The following is a 20,830-nucleotide window of genomic DNA, read 5'->3' on the forward strand; positions in this document are numbered from 1 at the left end:
CCAACTAAAACCACTTTTTTTTTTTAACAATATTTCTTTCTTTATATATATTTCTCACTATTAAAAAGCAAAACCCAATCCCCCTCCCCCATAAAAGCCACCACCAAAAGCCTTTCTCACCTAAACATTTCACATTTTGCATGCTCTCCTTTCCCCCCTCTCTCAAACACTCTCCAAACTTGTGAAAACTCAAAACTTTGAGAGATAAAAACATCAATCAAAAAAAACATTTCTTCAAAGCCCACAAATTGTTATGGCAGTTGAAGCAACTCATCATACTCTTTTCCATCCTCAAATGTTGTTAACAAATAACAACATTGACAACCAAATCAACAACAATAATAATCTTATTGGATATACAACCAATAATCCTATGTATGGTTTCATCAATGATTCATTGAATCCTTTGAAATCCGAAAGTGGTCTCACTTGTAGCCTCCCTGTGTCCCGAAAAAGACCTCGTGACAATAATTCTACTACTACTAATAATAATAATGTTGATCATCATCATATGAATCATTTGTTCTCTTTGGTGAACTCTAGAAACATGAATGTTCATAATAACTATTCTTTTCTTGGTGAAGATATTTCATTGCAGTTGCAACAACAACAGTTAGAAATCGACCAGTTTGTTGCCCATCATGTAAGTATTATGTACCACTTTTTTTACTTCCATTTTGGACTTTTTTTATAAAAAAAATTAACTATACCTTTATAGTTAAAAACTTAATGCATTCAGTCAATTTTTTTTTTATTATTTATTTAATAAACAAAATTAACAGGCTAACTACCTACTTTTTACTTAATACACGCCTACATTGTTTTTTTTGTCACTTATTACATTCAGTACTTAATATATTCAGTACTTCATATGACGGATAAAAATGGGCCTTGATTGATATACTATATAAATAGAAAGAAAAAAAATGAATAATTGATATAGTGTTGTGTATATATATATTTTCTATATCTATCTATCTCTAATTAATTTTGTATCTCATGGAATGGAAATACAGAATGAGAAAATGAGGATAGAAGTAGAAGAAAGGAGAAAGAGGAACACACAAAGAATAATATCAGCAGTTGAAGAAGGGGTATCAAAAAGATTAAGAGCAAAAGAAGAAGAAATAGTCAAAATAGCAAAATTGAATTGGGCATTAGAAGAGAAAGTGAAATCACTATGTGTTGAGAACCAAATTTGGAGAGAATTGGCACAAACAAATGAAGCAACAGCAAATACTTTGAGAAACAATTTGAAGCAAGTTTTGGAGCAAGTGGTTATTAATAATAATGATGATTACATGTTTAATAAAAATGGCACAAGATCTTCATGTGTTGATCATGAGTTGGCTGAAGATGCACAATCTTGTTGTGAAAGTAACAACAATGAAGAAGAAAAGTTTAACACAGAAATTGAAAAGTCAAACAACAATAGATTGTGCAAGAAATGTGGAATGGAGGAATCATGTGTGTTACTACTTCCTTGTAGACATTTGTGTCTTTGCAAAGGATGTGCTTCTTCCGTTAACATTTGTCCTATTTGTAAATCAACTAAAAACATCAGTGTTCATGTTAATATGTCCTGATGTTTTTCTTAATCTTTTTTTTTTTTGGTTGAGTTTTAAAGGATATGATAGATAGAGAAATAGTTTCAAGAAAACTAACAAATGTAGTCATTAAATTATGATTAAATATCTAGTTTTTTGTTAATATTTAATGGTAGTGGTTATTGTTACGCTTTACTATCATTTGTTATTGTTAGTTTTAACAATTATGATTATTATGATAGTGTACTAATTATGAAAATTTTAGTTTTCGTTATAAGATTTTTTATTATCTTTCTACTTATCTAATGGTTTTACCTATTATGTAGTCGAGTACTAATTATTAAACTTTGTTTTTTATTTTTTATATATTTATTGAATCTTTAATTTTAGATACAAAATTTGTGCCAGTATAATATTTTTTGTTATCTATCCATTGTATTCAGGGGCAAATTCTGACATAATGATATGGTTTAGTGGTGCGATATAACGTTTGGAAAATTTAATTGTATTAAAGTAGCTCCTCTTGATTATTTTTCTAAAAATGTTCGATATGATCTTTCTCATTAAAATTCTCAAGTTTCTGTCACATATATAATGTCATTTTAAAAAAGTGAAAATCAGGTTTTAAGTATACATTGCTTATCTAATATTTGTTAATGTGATGTGATTTATTTCGACTCGTATTGATAATGTTTGAAATACATATTTTTATTATTACGAGTTATATTAATTCATAATGTTGTATATTTTATAAAATAATAATTATGGTATTGTGGAGTAATAAATAAAAATGAAAAAGTAAAAAAGGTTTTATGGAGGGGATGGAGATAGATAGGATAGGGGTGATGGGGGTAGGATATATAGGTGGTGATGTCAACGTGGGAACAGGAAAGTGTTTAAAGGGTGCAGTCGAAGTCTCCCAAATGTCCGTGTTTGACCCCACCCCCCTTTTTCTTCTTTTCTCTTTTTTTCTTTCTTTACTTTAACTGTTTTTAAAAAAATATTTACTCCATAGTAATTATGCAATATAGTATTCAAATAATTAAAATGAAGATAGTTTTAATTGGTAGTGGTATTTCGATTTCATTTAACTGTTTGCCTTCTTTTTTTAATTATCTCAAAATACATATTCTTTTAGGATGGATCATAGTATTATTCTTATTATAATGTGTCAAAATTTGATTTCTGAAAATATGTAAACTATAAGTGAAAATATATATATATATATATATATATAACCTCCTAACACTGTATAGGAAGTGGGAGATTAAGGGGGGCGATGTCGTGTGATACCTTGGAGAGACATAGCCCCCTTCACCTTGATAGTGTGCAGGATGGGAGCTAGGAGAAAACCATTGTCACGATTTTTATCTAGGTTGTTTCTCATTCCTTACTTTTAACAGTTATTTTTAAGCGAAAACGAGATATTCTTTGTAATCATGAAAGAGAGGGGGGATGTAAAACTAAGAGAAAGCGTGGGATAAAAAATGGAGGAGGGGATGATACATCCCCTCCTCCATTCGAATGAAATTACAAAAACTCAATTATAAACAAGGATGCAAAGTTGGGTATGCGTGACTAAATCGGCCAATTGGGAAGTTGCGAGTACTCGAGTTTATAAAGGGAGTACTCATGAATCAAAGCGGCCAAAACGGAGTGTATTCGGACTTTTTTGGCGACTCGGGTTGTCTTAGTATCCTAAGGAGTAGCCAGGTACTTGGCTTAACTAGAAGAGTTTTATGGTAACTAGCAATAGTTTTTTATTGTAAACTTATAACCATAGTCGTGGACTCGTAACTATTGACTCGACTCGAAACATGATTCTGTGACTCGTGACTCGGAACGTGACTCGCCTCGTAAGAGTCATGACATTTATAAATATTACATAAATATAGTATAATTATACATATGACGTATTCATAAACAAGATATAAGTTTATAATTTTGAGAAATTTACCAAAATATTGTAATTCGATAACTTTATCTTCAATTTCACAATAAAAAAATCAAATTATATAGATAACACAAAAAATAAAGTACCCATAAATATAACATAGATTATACATATACTCATAATATCAAACTACAATGATTGTAAGTTTGCGACTCGTAACTCGGTTCAAGTTTACATAGCAACTCGTAAGTCCGAACAAAAACGAGTCACCTAGTGAGTCGACTTGTTTTTAGTGTAATTCGACTCGACTTGTAAGAGTTTAACAAGTATGCTTATAACTAGAATAAAGTGATAAACGAATGGAAATACTCATTCTCAACTTGTATTATATCTTATAAAAAATATAAAAAATTTTTTGAACGGCAGATACATTACTTAATTTTAATACACCAAATAATTCTAAAACCATTTCAATGTCAAGGATTGAATCTTGGTCTTTACCTCAAGAGTCAAGAGTTTTTACCAAGTGAGTTAACCCTACGTTTTTACCAAGTGAGTTAACCCTACGTTGGCTAAAAATACTTATTTAGAATCTTAAAATGGCATTAAGGGGGTGTTTGGTATTGCGATTATAAAACAAAATCCGCGTTTTCAAAATTGATTATGCGTTTTCAAAACGCGTTTTGAAAAAGCATGTAGGTACATGCTTCTCAAAATCAGCGTTTTCATAGTTAATAATCATTTTTAATACAAACATTTTTTAAAATTATTTACGTTTTACACATATAATAATTGGATAATCACTTTATAACGCAATCTCAAACACTCTCTAAATAAAAAGGCTCGGATAGCCCAATTATTATTATACATGATAAAAGTCCATGAAAATGTAATTATGTAAATGTCAATCCCATTTTGCTAACATGAATACGAATCTCTATTATTTAAAATTAATATAGACGTAGACATTTCTAATTTTGACCACTTTTATTGGTTCCTATTTAATGCCATTTGCCAAGACTCCTTCTCACCCATGAAACTTATTGTTTTGGTATCAATTATTTATGACAAAGATATTATTTTACGGAAATAAAAGAAAGAAGGGGTAGGAATAATGTAGGCGTGACAATAATTAAATTGAAATAAAAAGGGAGGTTGTATTTATTTACTTTAGAATAAAAACAAAAGCTATTAAAAGAGGCGTGAAGCATCTCATTGACATTGGAAAGCGATACGGGCAAAGTAAAATACAAGCTAAAATAAAAATAAAATTCGTGAGACAGATGCATTCATCGTATCCCATTATTCAAAACCACTTTCCAAAGCATTACTTGTGCTTATTCATTCATTATAGAATCAAAATGGATACATTATCTTGTATCTATCAAAAAGGACATATACGAGTGCACCCTACATTAGAATAATGCATTGTGTATGTATATGTATATTTTAAAGTCTGAACTCATTTAATGTTTCAACCATCTATTTAAAAACAACTCAACCTGATGTGAACTTCAAAAACCTAATTGTTAAAATGCATGTTACATTAATACTAATATCTTGAATAAGTCCTCACGAAATGGGTTGTTGTGTTGTTCGAGATATACGTTACAAGGTAAGGTTAATGTGAGAATTATAAATATGAAGAGAACCGTGAGAATTACTATTTTTCTTTCTCTTTTGTCTATTTTGTGTGGTTTTTTTATTTTTTGAATTTTTTTTGTTTTATATTTTCTTTTAACAAAAATCATTTCAAAAAAAATATATATATAATTTTATTTTTTTTGTAAAAATCATATGGGTTATGTGTTAAGAAAAAAAGTATGGATACGGTACGGCCGTTGTCTTTATCCGTTCTGAAGGGATTGTCACCGGACGTATATGAGAATAGTGTAGATTTGATGGGCGGCGATTCAAGAGTTGGTGACGGTTGTTACTGTACGGACGTAACCTTTAATTTGAAGGGCAAAACCCTTAGAGATGATTTTTCAATGGTTCTCACGGTTGTCACCATATATGTTGATTCTCACTTGATCCTTTCAATACGTTAGAATGCCATAAACTTAGGTTTTAACATCATTCCCTATTTCTGATAATATCAATCAGTGTTTGATACTTCAATAAAATTTAGCTAATTAAAATTTTCATTCTTTCAAATTTTTTTTTTTTAAGTTTCATGTATTATTGTTAGATAATATGCAACGTTAATATCGACTTCACATTGTTATGCTAATTTTTTTTTTACTTTTGATATAATAAAAGGTAGGTGTTTAATAGAAACTCGAAGATATGATATTTCCATCAACTAAGAATTTGGCTGAAATTCGATAGACATAGTTTCTAAACTTTGACTACAGTTATTACTAGATTTTAGACCTGTGTCCAACACTGGACATGGGATTTACGATATTAACAATATTAGATCTTCATACATTTAAGTCATAAAAGCTTACAATTTTAAAAAAACACAGTTTTAAATGTTATATTTTGCAAGTTGTAGTACAATAATCATAGGTTCTTCACTGTCATTATTAGCCTAGACATATTGATGGAATTGTTTGCCGTAGTCATTCCACAAGACACATGCTGTATATAATAATTTCTCCAATATAATATATTTTAAAACAGATGTACTCATAATGTGACATTATTAGGAAAAATAATTAAGAATTAAAATATAAACATATTTGTGATCCCGAACTTGACATTCAAGTATATGTATTTAATCATGATGCGCGTTCATAAAACGCATAATTTTCAATCACTTGTTCTATGATAATATGATAACAATTAGGATTGATTTTATATTCTTTGATAACAATTAGGACTCTTCTAATATTTGTTAATAAGTCATTAGGTTTTCAAATAATTTTTTGTAGAAAATATTTCATATGTTAAAATTTTTTTATTTAATTAAATGATTGTAAATTTAAAAAAATTCTCTCAAGTTGATGGCTAAAAATAATTATAAATTAAGTATTCATGGCTAAAAAGTGTAAATTATTGATGGAAAACAAAAAAGTGTAAATTAATGAGACTTTTTCTACAAATTAATATAAATATTAATATAATAATATAATTGGATAATGATTATTAGGATTTTTAATTTGTAGTTTATCTAAATGATGACATCATCAAAAGTCAATTTGATAAAATCGAACGATATGATTAGTTAATTAGTCATTAGTTCGTGATGTACAACACGAGTTCAAGATTTTCGATGAATTCGAGTAATTGGGACTAACGTACCTTACTCGTAATTAGTTAATATTTAAAATAACTAGGCTTAAGTGATAAGTGTTGTCTAGTGTAGTTTCTCTTGTATAAAATAGTCGTATGATATGGGCTATGTTTGACATAAGCATTTTAAGAGCTTTTAAGGAGTTATGGCCGGCTAAGACATGGGACAAAACATAACGGGGGACCGACCGAGGTCTAACTTTTTAGAGGGTTTGATTTTTTATATGTTAAAATATATATAAATATAAATTGTATATGTAATCAACTAAGCCTATTACAAATCTTAACAACCAACCAATTAAACGATATAACTAATTACCCACATAAAAAAAAGTCACTTACATATCTTTATGCGGATTAAAATTACACTTATTGGAGGAAAAAAAAAAGCATGCGACTACCGCAAACGTGTCACCTTATTGAACGTTTATGTAATTTTTTTAAACTGAACTTTTTATTTAATTTGGATTGAATGTAACCATGTTCTTTTTAGGTTTTAGATTTCATTTTGTTTTATATCTTGTTTATTTTTATATTATTATTTATTGATATAACATTTATCGTTCTTTTAAAATTATTTTATATAATAAGATTTGTAGTACCTAACTTACGGGCCCATTTTTTCTTTCGAGCGAGGTTTATAAATCCTCAGAGATGTCCCTGTCAGGAGCTTTAGCTTTTTGTTTCAAACTTAAAGCTCTTATGTGTAACTAGCTTTAGGTTTTATTTAAAAGAAAAAGTTATAAAATGAAACGTTAGATGAAGTAGCGTTTCATGAGCTTTAGCTTTTCGATGAAGTTTTTAATCTTTAAAAGTACACAAATACCTCTTGAAGTTACAATTATAGTTACCATACCAAACAAATTTGAAAAAGTAAAAGCTTTAGATAACAAATTTGCTTAAAAGCTACAACTTACAGCTCCAAATAAAGTTACAGTTACAAGCTACAACTATTTTTACCAAACATACTTATGGTATTAGATTGATATAAATTTAAAGGTTGTATATATAACATGAGTTTCTAATTTAGAAGGAAAATAATAAATCTTTTTAAAAATTAGCTTAAAAATTCTCTTAAATTTATATAAATGTGACATGTGATATCTTCTAATTTTTTTTTCCTAATCTTACCTTTAATTTTATCCTATATCTTTATTTAACAATTAGCTCGATTTGTAGACAAAGATTAATCATTTCTCAATTTATAGGTGTTATTATGAATAAAATTATTTTGGGGTTTGTTAACTATAGCCTTTGGGCTGTGTTTAAGGTGCATAAATTGTTTGTACATTTACCATAAAAATCAATAAATAAACTTTTAATATGAAAGGTACAAATTTTTTTATGCACATTAAGGAATGTATTTAGCATTTCCTAATTACTTTTATTTAATAATATGGGAGGTATGGAGAGAGTATAGACATATGTACTTCCTAGGTGGGGGCCAAAAGGACGGATTAAGAAACGCCAAAGTAGACATTTAATGAGAAAAAGACATTTTTTAAATAAAATAATAATAATAGAGGATCCTTAAAAGTAGGTTTTCTCCTTTCTTTCTGCCACTTCACCCCGTTGGGTCCCTTACCACCATCTGTCGCTTTATGACCGGCATCCCCACCTTTTTTAACCTCTAACTTCCGTTTCCTATTTATTACTGGTCCCCTCACTCTATCTTAATTATCACTTTTGCCCCCTTCTGGTCAAAATCTTCTGCCAAATGGTCCTTTGCCAGCAAAAACTCTTGCTTGATGGTCTAACCTAAGTAAGATATATTGTATTTATTTCAAAGAAAAGGAGAAACTTTTTTAACCATCACGGATTAGCGTCAGATATCATTATCTCTTCGCTAGCAATTTTAGTTTCAAACCTTGGTATTGAAATCAGTCACGAAATATCAAGTTTAGCTACTTACATATTGGTTAATTATTTGACTTATCTTGATAGTTTAAACATAAGATACCCCATTCTTGAAAGACAACCTATATTATTATAATATGATAGAGCCATTATCTTGATAATAAAGACACTAGTGTAATGTAATAAACACATGTGGTTCAAATCTCAAGATTTGCATACAAAAATAATAACAACTCAATGTAGCTTGTTTGGGCCGTCTATATTACAATTTACTATGATTTCTTGAAAACGAAAGAATTATCAAAAACACAGAACGGGGTTTCCTATGGTCTTTCATCCTTTTTTTTAACATTGTTTGACAGATCATGGTATTGAATGAGATGTCATTGTATTTGTCCGAGTATACAATTTGATAACAAATTAACGCATTCGATCGTTCTCTTGGTCGAAGAAAAGTTCAATGTAGCTACACAACACAGTCGGCAATGGCCGAAACATAATCTCAAAAAGATATTTCTTGTCTTTTTTTTTTAATAGAAAGATACGACATACGATCCGCAAAGGGAATTCCTTCCACTAAAGGCTCAATTCTGAAATATTTGGCTTCGAGCTAGTGAGGTGGCTGTCTAGCGTATAGCCGGTTAATACAACATATATAGTCTAGAACTCTCGTTGTAATATTTGATCTGCAACTATTAAAAGAAGCAGTAGATTAATATGTAATTTGAATAGATAAAAGATATACTAGCCATTCATCAACCATAGAAAAATACTGTAAGATATTTTTCATATTTGTAGTTATTTTTTACTATCGGACCCTGTAAAAGATCCAAAATAAGATATCTTCTCTAATAAGAACCCCTAAGTTGGGTTTGCTACAAAAGAACTAAAAAGAAATTATCTTTCCTCTGGCTAACAAATCGATCTAACTCAAGTGATTTCACTTGACTGCAATGAAACTCTTCTAATTTCTAAAGCTTTATGTGTTTTTCTTGCATTATGGACTTTGTATGATTTGCATATCTTTCCTTAGAAAATCATATTAGTAATAGTTTAATGTTTTGAAAAAAATATAGTATCCCAAAAATACTCCTTTTTTTCTAAATAATATGAATAAACCAAATTTTTTAAAAACATTTTTACCCTTCATATATTGAAATAATAATAAAATCAACAATTAAATAATATTGAAAAAAAATTGGGTGGTGCAATCCACATTGGAAACCCCATCTTCAATCTCCCATCAACATCTCAATTTTGTCAAAATCATCACGTCTTCTTTTTCCTTTTTAAATACCCACACATCTCTTTTAAATATATGCGTGCCGAATAAAGTCAATCCCATCCATCCAAAACATTTATTATAATAATAGTAATAAAAATAACTTTCATTTCATTTCATTATTAATTATATTAAAATATATCATTATACTATAGGTAGTAGTAAATTATATAAAACCAAGCCTACCCCACCCCACCTCATGTTTCTATTTAAAATACAACTAACTATTTCATGTAGATACAAGTGGGCCTTGTATAGTATCTTTCATTCACTCATTCCCTTTCTTATTTATTAAATAAATAAATTATTATTATTACTATTATAAATAAAAGAATAAATAAATAAATAAAGAGATATGTATATATCACATGAATCCATATAGGGGCATCTTACAAACCACGCACTCCATCATCAATATGCCGGTCTAAGAGGACAGTGACACCCTGCCCAATGGCTGGAGAATGCATCTATGCCTATGCCTATCCCCCATGCTTATATATGTTTATCTTTACTTTTTATATATAATTTATATGTAAAAATAATAATTCTTTTAACTTTTTCTTTATTCTTGTTTCAAGGAAAATCAAAGTCTTGTTTTCACGATAAGTGAAAGTGAAGCGTGGAATGAGGTGAGGTGAGAAAGGGCCCTAGACGAAAAAGCATTGTATGATTTATTGGTTAAAGTATTTTATATATATACAATTATTCTCCCTTTGTATTTTGACATTGCACATACAATTATTCAAATAAAAAACAATTATTTGAGTATCCAAAAAAAAAAATCCTCAACGTACAATTTTACTTAACTTTTCGTAGAAAAATACCTATCATTCGTTGGTCCATGGTTTGTTGTTTGTCCGGCTTCTTTGTATTTGTGGTCCATTGTTGAGTGGCTCATCTAGTCGAATATCGATTAATTTATCTTAACAGTCGCTTTTGCAATTAATCGATTTATTATTGGAGATTTTCTTAAACTCTTTATCAAACAACACTATATTTTTCCCTAAAACTATTAATCTTTTACATTACAATTGATAATTTAGTCAAACTACCAATCCATTTAAGATTTTGAAATGTGTCTAAGTATCTAACCTTTAGAAAATATTGACAATGCTAAAGAGAAAAATGAGTGAAGGGAGGAGGGCCCAAAAGAAAAGATAACCAAAATCATCACAAAAGAATATGTAACTTTTTTTCTTGGCATTGTGAAAGGGTCAATCATGTAATGTGGGAATAAGTATTCCATCAACATCAGGATCAGAAGGTGTTGTAGCAGTAGGAGTAGGTTTTTGGAAAAAGCAAATAGTACTAGTGTACTATTCTATTATATATTGACACAACATTTAATTGACCTTTTCAAGAATACCCCACTAAAAAAGACAGAACACCCATCATTTTATGTTCAACCATCTTTAATAGTTTTCCAATTTATTGGTATTTTTCAGTCAAGTCACCGTTTTCCATTCAAGGTGGGCTTTGGCTAAGTATTTATTCCCATAGCAGACTTAGGTGGTGTGGGTCATCCACATTCTAAACCCACAACCACACTAGAAAACTTTGATTTGATATTTCACCTGAAAAAAAATTATATCAAGAAGCCTATCAACTTTGACTCTTAACACCCGCATGGCTCATTTTCTTTTACCATTCTCTAAGTCAAATGCAACCACCATAATGGTGTGATTATGCTAAAACAAATTGTATTTTGATTCAAAATTGTATTACTTGAACAAAGCTAATTGTGGCGTGGAGAAAAATTGTGACACTATGTGCATGAAGCATCTAACATGCACATAACTTCTAATACAAGGTGTTTCTACAATTTCATCGCCTAATTTTATTGGTGTCAGATTAGTTAATAGACTTCTTTATGGTCATTTGTTAGTAAGTGTATTATATCTTAACGCTGTAACTTTGTGAAATTGTTCATCGAACAATCATATAGTGTTAATTTGGCGTTTAAGTTGATTTAGAAGAATACTTAAACATAATGCAACTTGACAGGGTTTGATTGAAGCTTCCCATTGAGTTCCTTACAAAATAATGACATAACAAAAAAATCTTAATGATATGATTTATGATAGATCATGGAGGAAAATTGCACATGGGAACTCAAGAAAACAAGAGGGAACAATGGAGATTAAAAGCCAAACTAACAAGAGTTGGCCTAAAGAAGATATTAACTTTGAATAATAAAACCACTCATAAAATGGGCCAGGGTCAGAATCAAGGGCTACACACACAACATACCACATTAAAGTAAGTACTGTGGATATTATATAAAGATAAAAGAAGACAAAAGCAAGTGGTGAGAGATCTTCCCTATATCAATCATATCTTAACAAAACAAACCAAAAGACACAAGAAAAAAGAAAGTGTGTGTGTATGTGTTTTAGTACATCATGGTAAACCAATAGTATGTCTACCCCTTTTCAAAAGATAATGTGTGATGAATGTCTTCAATGCAACAGTTATTCCCACTCTCCTATAATAAGAAAAATAAATAAATTCCATGTTCAAATATAGCTTTACAGTTGCACCTAATCTTGCCGATATGTACTGTGTGGCACATGAACACTAACACATGAAATTTGGTACTATAATATTATCTTGATAAAGTGAAAAGTGGGACAAAGAAAATCAAAAAGAATTCTTAAGTTTGAGGTCTTTAACAGGACATTAGTACCTCCATATGTGGTTTATATTCAAGATAAATGGTCCATTATGAAAGTGTTTACTAGTGCCAAATAAAAAAACAATTAGAACCGATTAGGGTTCAATCTTTTAACACTGATGTTTCTTCGTATTTATTAGAGTAGTATAAGAGTAAAATATACTTCCAATCAAAAAAAGAAAAGAAAGAACAACTAGAGGTAATCACTTTGTGTGCACAGAAGTTAATTTGACTTTTGTTATAATAGCGACTATTTATGACAATTACACTAAACCGGGGACAATAAGTTCGCCAAATAACCTTCAACTCAACTTACAACTTACGACCAAAATTTATGGATAGACAACAACTTGAAGTTTGTAAACGTTCATAAAATGTACTTATTTCTCCGCGTAGAACAAGTTGTCATAAACTCTCACCATTAAAATTATATCAGCTATTTCTACACATATGGGACATATTCTTACAATAATAAATACTAATCTGCTCCAAGAAAACTCTATTATTGACCTAGTCTATTAAAGTGCAAAGTGCTTAGCAGTTAGCATTTCCAATTCCACTTCAAGTAATGAGGATATAACTGAATTGTGAAAGACTAATTCATTGTGCTTAACTTCTTGTTTTCCACTCATTTTTGATAGTGCACATTTATATATACATAAATGAATAAAAACGTGTAGGCTAGGCAATGTTGCCATAAAAAACATGCACTTTTTCAAACAAAAGCACTTCCATACCAAACATTAGACATAACCAAAACAACAGTGATCCATCTTTAGTGGTTGCTTTAGTGGCAATGCATAATGAGCTAATGGTGGATCCTTATCAGATAATTACACCATCAATTTCATGATAACAAATTGCATAATTAAAGATATACGCGGTTTAACCATCAGATGTTATCGATACACTTTAGTTCAAAAAAGTATAACCACACCAATAGATATATTGTAGTGTCATTCTTATAAAAACCATATTCCTTAAGCACACTCATTGTTTTGTGTTTCTTTTCCAAAGCTTATATACTCATCTAACATATACAAAGATATGAGGACTAGAGATATTTGGAGGCCTAAAACTGTAGTAATTTTATAAGTTTTACCGATGAGGTTCACATCCCATCTCATTTCCTTTTAAGTAATTATAGTGTTACGTGATTTACCTACTCTCATGTTGGCTGTGAGTTCTGTCCGTAGCGAGCTACCGGTTATCTATGTATTGTAAGCCATGTCATACGTGAGATTAAAGTAACAGCAAAAATGTAGTTGAACTAATAGGCCCATGGGTATAGTGGGCCAAAGTTGTCATTTAAAAATCAATATCTATATCACTAAAATGGCTATAAGGGTCCACTGCAATGACAAACCAGAGAAAAAAAAGGCAGGATTTGCTTGAGTCATGTTGTATAGGGGGGCCATATATCACTAAGATCACTATCAGAAATTTAAGAATCACACATTATAAGTGGTCCAACAACTTTTATCATCATCCCAGTGAGCATCAAATTGACTCAGAACCACCAGCAAGTATGCATAATGGCCAAACAAATGACAGTGGAGCACCTTTCTTGTCTATATTCTCACATGGGAATCATTCCCAATTAGGTATAAGATCCCCACAAACTTTAAGAGTTTCAACTAAATAGTTATACTATATGAAAATCTCACTCACTACATGCCATGTCAAAAAGGCAAAAATGTGAGATGAGTGTGTGTGGGCAATCCTTCCCACTATGAGAGAAAAAAAAGGCAAGGATTCTAAAGGTAGGAAATTGGAACATAAATTGATGTATAAGTGTTACGCCTAGACTTGTCAGAAACTTCCCATTGCTTTGCAGATTTCACATCCATTTAGCACTCAAATGGTGGAAAATGGCTTAAAGTAGATTATGTGACATATTGGTGTGTTGGCTGATAATGTAAAGGTTAAGTAACTTTTTAGAAGATAGAATGAAGCATATCCAATTAATATTCCAAGTGTCAAATTATTTGATCAAGTTCATTTCATTTCTAGACTAATATATAGTGTCTCATTTCCAAGATGAAAGGATAATGCATATATTTATCCTTCGAATGAGAACAGATTTGTATGGAACTGAATTAAGTCTCTAGATCACGTATCAAATACCAATTAGTAGTTTTCTTATATGACATATTACTCACAAGCGTTGATTTTCAACTAAGATAAAGAGCAAAACAAACTTTCTCCACAGTTCTCCAAGACGATCTAAATTGCCTAATAACTATGAGGATAGAGGAAGTCTTTTTAAGGCTCAAAGACACATGCACAACTTGAGTCCTTCATTACCCTAGTAAGCAAATAGGAACTGGTATCATCTATGAAATAGAAACGGTTATCCAGCTTAGTGATCATAAAGTATTAATGTTGTAAACCGGGGACACGTCTAAAGACCCAGTTAAGGCCCATAAACAAAACACAGACCCGTTAAGACCATTACCGGATATTGTTGCAGTAAGCCAGTAATAGCACTAAACAAGTTACTTATGCTATGTTCTTAAGTTCCTTATTGAAAGAAAAGAAGTGATGAGATGAGATGAGATTATTAGATATTCAATCCTTCTAAATCATCCCAAAAGTGGGAGGAAGATTCAAGGAACAAAATCAACTAGATTATCACTCCACTTCTTATCATATCACTTCTTTTCCATCCTTAAAAAAACTCAAAAGCACAAATTAACAAACAATTCGTTCCGCTTGAAATAAAGGTCATAAGTTAGTACTGATAGCTCAATGAGAATCACCTAACTTATGAAGAATTGATTATCAACATATGTGACATGTTACATTCAAGATTGACCATCCAAATTTGGACAGAAAGATACAGATGGTGCAGGATCAAAGACTAGCCCATATTCCAAATAAATGGACCACCAAGGCTAATAAATTGAAACCAGAAGTAAGGGATATATGCATTCCATACCTACTAGTTCAAGTGTGGACCTATCTATGCTATGGTCCATTGGTCCCCTACTTAAACATACCCAAGGCTAGACATGTATTTTCTAAACTAGCCCACAATCATAAGTGTTGATAGCCCACTGGTTCTATACCATCTAACCATCATAGATTCATAGCTATAATACACTAGCATTTATACATTCAAGATGTATAATTGTAACCCATGTCTAGAATAATTTGTTTGAATTAGTTGACCTAGAAAATAATCATGTGTATAAAGTTGCCCATTCTGCCAAGCATGTAAATGATTAACGAATGCACGGCTACTAAATTTGCATAGATTAAAAGTTTTATAAAATCTGCACTAGTAACTAATGCCAACAGATTTCCAAAGAGCCTTCGGCTTAGGGGCAAGGGCGTAATCAAATTTTCTTATCCGCAAGTAGCATTGGCACATTGGTTCCATTGCTAATTTGGCAAATATGGGCAAGGAAGAACTGACACTATGGAGCCGATGCACATGATCGTTGGTAGCATACACTCGAGAAGCTTCCATCTAGATTTTTATAGGCAAAGGAAAGTGTTTTTTAGAGTCTCTTACTGGTTTTGTGGCAAAATTTGGCCCCATTTGATACCACAAACCAATTACTCCTCACAATCTGGTAAAATTTGGTAAATTTTGGTTAGGAGTTTGGAATGCCACATGTCACACCACAATTGGCTTAAAAGTGTGCCAAAAAGAACTTATTGGCACTAAACCCTTGCCCCTTAGAAAGAATGGTGGCATCAACATAAAAGTCTTCGCAGAGAAAACTTGTACTAAAGATTAAAGGTACACATGTGAAAGTTTTTGCCTTTATAAATAAAGGATATAAAAGGACTAAAAGAAAATTGTTAAAAACTTTAAGGGTATTATAGGTATATTAGGTAGAGATGAGATATTTCAAGACATATCAGCTTGCTATTTAAAGTTAAGGATTAACCTGAGTCCTAAATGGTTAGCTTTAGGTCTCATCCTACTTTAACAGGATTACATATGCAATGTTATATAACATTAAGCACTCATGGTTCAGAAACCAGCAAAGCCTACTGATATATACTCTTACGGGGTTTATTTGATAGAGCTACGGAAGTTAATTAGTTACAAAGTATAAGTTATAGTACTTGGATACTTAAGAGTCTAACAAGTGAATGTTACCAGAGGAATAATTCTATAGATGTTCTTATCAAAGTTCCTTGGGGTTCACAGACATAACATTGCATTCTTATTACGTAAGTCTGACACAAAACCGTGACCCATTAAATTCACCAAATTAACCCACTAATCAATTATTAATGGGGAACTTTAGAATCTTATTCTGATGTTATGATAAGTTCAAACAGTTTGGAGCTTTACCTCAAAACTGGATCAGGAGCCTTATCATCAGAAGAAACTCAATATTGTGAATTTGTGATTCCTGGCTTCAAACTTGACGGCCCTTGAAATGGCTGGAATAGCTTTTAGGGTTTACTCTCATGTCTTTATGGTCTTATTTATACACTCATATCCGTTATCCTGGCTGAATACTAATATCTAGCATATATAGAAAGATAAAAATGTGGTTTTGATACATCCTATTTGTGACACTCGTTATAAAATGGGTACCATGGGTAAATCTGTAGCACTTGCTGCATTATAAAAGGCTAAGGATGAGGGTTTTCTATACAAGCTATTTGAGAAGATGAGTATTTAACTCAAATATATGCGTGATAATTGGGGTATGTTTGTGACAGTTTTCAAACCCTTTTCTGGGCCGCGTCTAACATGTTTACCTAAAGAGTTTCGAATCCAAGGGCTAAGGCCTCGTATAAAGACATCAGCATGTCTGACCATGGTTGCTGTTGGTACTGGTTGGAGTGAATAACTTTTTTAGTGTATTTTACAAAATAGTCAATAGACCACTAAAAACAGTGCATAGCAGTCAGGATTGGACATCTGTGCATGATTTGTGGGCTTGTGGTGTTGGGCGTGAAGTCCTTGTTTGGGCTTGTTTTTAAGTCGGGCCGGCTGGCTTTTAATTAGGCCTTAAAAGGCTGGTTCTAATTAGGTTTCTTGGGGACCAAGTTTGTAAACCCTAGCTGTCTCCTATATATACTGGTCTATTGTATTGTAATTCTGTGTCATTGAGCTTAATAAAATCCCTAGTTGCAGCCGTGGATTAGTTCACACACTTTGTGTGAGATACCACGTTATATTCTCGTGTTCTTATTTATTTTCTGTTTTGCTTCCGCTGTGCAACCCCGCTGTTCCTAACAAGTGGTATCAGAGCTAGGCTAGGGTTTCAGTGATCAGTTTTTTCTTTAAATTCGATTGCTGCTGCTGCTGTTCGAATTGTGATCTGCCTTATTTAATTCGATTGCTGCTGCTGCTGTTCACTGCTGTCTGCTTCTGGTCAGATCTGTTCTGAACTGCTACTGTTGCTGCTGTTTTGCTGTAATTTTCTACTAAAGTTGCTGTTTCTTCCTGTTCAATCTGTCCTGAGCTGGTTTGAAGCTGTTGCTGCTGTTCCGCTGCTGTACATCACCAAAAACCGCTGCTGTTTTGCAGCCGACTGCTGCTCGTGGATCTCAGGTTTAGGGTTCCTGTTTTGCGGATTTTGGTGGTTTTGATTGATTGGAAGATATAGGGTTGCTGTTATTGGTTTTTCTTATTTGATTATTGATTATTGTTGACGTGTGTTAATCAACTAAGTTGAAGTCGGGTAACTTTGGTTATTTATTTTTCGTTTGTCATTATGGCTGAAGACGGGAAATTTGTGATTGAAAAGTTTGACGGTTCGGATTTTAGTTGGTGGAAGATGCAAATTGAAGCATTACTTGGTCAAAAGGATCTGGACATGGTTCTTGGTAAAAAAACCAGAGAAGATGAATGAAGAACAGGCAGTTCTTTGGGATACGAAGGATAAGAAAGCCAGAGGGGTTATTACACTGAGTTTGACGAGAAACGTGGCTTACAACATCATGTCTCAAACTACTGCCAGTGGTATGATGTCGAATATGTATGAGAAACCGTCTACCGCTAATAAGGTATTCCTGATGAGAGAGCTATTTACCATGAGAATGAAAGAAGGGTCATCAGTGACCGAGCACAGTGACCGAGCACATTAACAAATTGAACTTGATCTTGTCCAGATTGTCTTCTGTCTTCTGTTAAGATAGAGTTTGATGATGAGACTAAGGTTGTACTATTACTATCTTCATTGCCTGATAGTTGGTCCGGGATGGTGACAGTTGTTACTAGCTCGGTGGGAACCGATGATATGACATTCGAAAAGATTCGGGATTTGGTATTGGGTGAAGAAATTCGCCGAAGAGGTACTCAGTCGGGGTCTGCTTCTGAGATGTTACATGTTGGCAAGAAGGGGAATAGCAGGAATAGTGGCAAGGGTCGTGGCAAGAGTCCATCTAGAACTCGGCCAAGTGTGCGTTGTTTGGACTGCAACGAGACAGGGCATCTTAGGAGTTCGTGTCCTAATAAGAAGAACTCCGATGAAGGTTTGAATTCTGCTTTTAAAAGTGCTTTTGATTCAAATGATGGTGATGCACTGGTACTTAGTAGTGTGGAACCTTGGGTCATGGATTCTGGTGCATCAGTTCATGCCACCCACAGTGTTGATTGCATGCAGAATGTTAAAAAGGTCAATTTTGGCAAAGTTAGGCTTGGAAACGGTAAGGTTCTTGGTGTGACTGGCATAGGTAATGTTGTCTTGGATACTTCTTTCGGTACTACCTGGACTTTGCTTAACGTGAGGGCCGTTCCAAAGCTAAAGACAAGTTTAATCTATGCTGGGCAATTGGATGATCAGGGTTTTGATGTGAAATGACCACCCCTGTTAAGACGAACGCCAAAGTTGGGCTCACTGATTCAATAGTTAAACGAGTTCGGTCGACGGTAAAGAACTCCGGGACTCCAGGTAAGGTAATCTGCTTGAGCGTATTTGGAAGTCTGAAGGTGTACGGGAGTTTCGTGACAGACTGACAGTGAGAGTAGCTCGACGCAGTCAGGGAATCTACGTTGGGTTCGAAAGACTAGGGATCCGAATGAAATCTTTCCTTAGATACCGTCATTGGAGAGTGTTCCTCTGAGAAGTCCCAAAGCTACTTTGTAGGAGTCAGATGGGATTGAGGATGTGAAGCTGAGGTCTGGTAAGACCGTGTTGGGGTCGTCTGAGGCTCCAACGGGGCCTTCTGTTTAATAAGCGGGGGTCTGCTGCAACTAGGTGTGCTATGGTTTGAAGTTTGGTTTGTTCGTTGAGCTGGACCTGTTTTTCTGTTCCATGTGTTTTTGGATAACTATTTAGACCAGGATATTGTTTGCTTGAAAAGCGGGTTGAAGTTTTTCGAAAGGTATTCAAGTGGGAGATTGTTGGGCGTGAAGTCCTTGTTTGGGCTTGTTTTTAATTCGGGCCGACTGGCTTTTAATTAGGCCTTAAAAGGCTGGTTTTAATTAGGTTTCTTGGGGACCAAGTTTGTAAACCCTAGTTGTCTCCTATATATACTGGTCTATTGTATTGTAATTCTGTGTCATTGAGCTTAATAAAATCCCTAGTTGCAGCCGTGGATTAGTTCACACACTTTGTGAGAGATACCACGTTATATTCTCGTGTTCTTATTTATTTTCTGTTTTGCTTCCGCTGTGCAACCCTACTGTTCCTAACATATGGCTGGTGCATCCTTGTGGGAAAGTTTGTTTGATTGATATAAAAAGGGATTTTTGCATATAAACCCAACATTTAGGAAAACTTTTTAAAGCAGTAATAACTCCTATATATATGAACATTGTAATATCTTATTTTCAATATGACTGCTTTATCTATCATTAGACATTTGTAGTTGACTGCTCACAACAAGATGCTGTTAGGATTATGCAACTATAATGCCACTACTATCACGATCAAAATATCATATGATTTGCCCGTAGGGACACAACTTTTTTCTTGGTACTAAGTGAGGACTTCGCAGAGGTCCACCCTTCCTGCTATTATTCTCACCTCACTACAGAATTCTCAAAGATTGGTTGCGCTGATGCCCCCAAATTCATGTAGTTGATAGGGAGGATTCTTATTAATGAACCCAAGTACAAACAAAGTCTACAATTGATGTGGAATTCACCTAAGGTGTTTCAATACAAGTATGAGTCAGGTGTATCAAAGATATTAGTGGCCTGACTGCAGTTGTAACAATTAGCATCCATGCACTTTTCACATAAACTACATGGCTATTTGCCTAGTTTGACTTCGTACGAATATAAAGGGATCAAGAAAAGATAAAGAACCTATATATCACCTATTTGTTCAACTAAAGATGACCCTTAATGAACCCATGGACTATTGTAACCAACAATCTAATAGTTCAAATACACCTATTAAAAGACCAAC

At 32.7% G+C, this 20,830-nt stretch overlaps 1 protein-coding gene across 1 annotated transcript; it reads left to right on the forward strand.

The window, feature by feature from the left end:
- The first annotated feature begins 101 nt into the window (after positions 1-101).
- Positions 102-1,742, forward strand: LOC122592553 (probable BOI-related E3 ubiquitin-protein ligase 2). Its single transcript, XM_043764813.1, has 2 exons — positions 102-643; positions 1,017-1,742. Exons 1-2 carry the CDS (start codon positions 254-256, stop codon positions 1,584-1,586), a joined length of 960 nt encoding a protein of 319 aa, XP_043620748.1. The 5' UTR covers positions 102-253; the 3' UTR covers positions 1,587-1,742.
- Positions 1,743-20,830: the final 19,088 nt, after the last annotated feature.

The sequence above is a fragment of the Erigeron canadensis genome, chromosome 3, assembly GCF_010389155.1.
Source record: "Erigeron canadensis isolate Cc75 chromosome 3, C_canadensis_v1, whole genome shotgun sequence".
NCBI lineage: Eukaryota > Viridiplantae > Streptophyta > Magnoliopsida > Asterales > Asteraceae > Erigeron > Erigeron canadensis.

What these genes read in the sequence shown, in the direction of transcription:
- LOC122592553 (XM_043764813.1), top strand. Translation starts at nt 254, where the DNA reads ATGGCAGTTGAAGCAACTCATCATACTCTTTTCCATCCTCAAATGTTG. An exon ending in ACCAGTTTGTTGCCCATCAT is followed by an intron (nt 644 to 1,016) that starts GTAAGTATTATG and finishes ATGGAAATACAG; the next exon opens with AATGAGAAAATGAGGATAGA.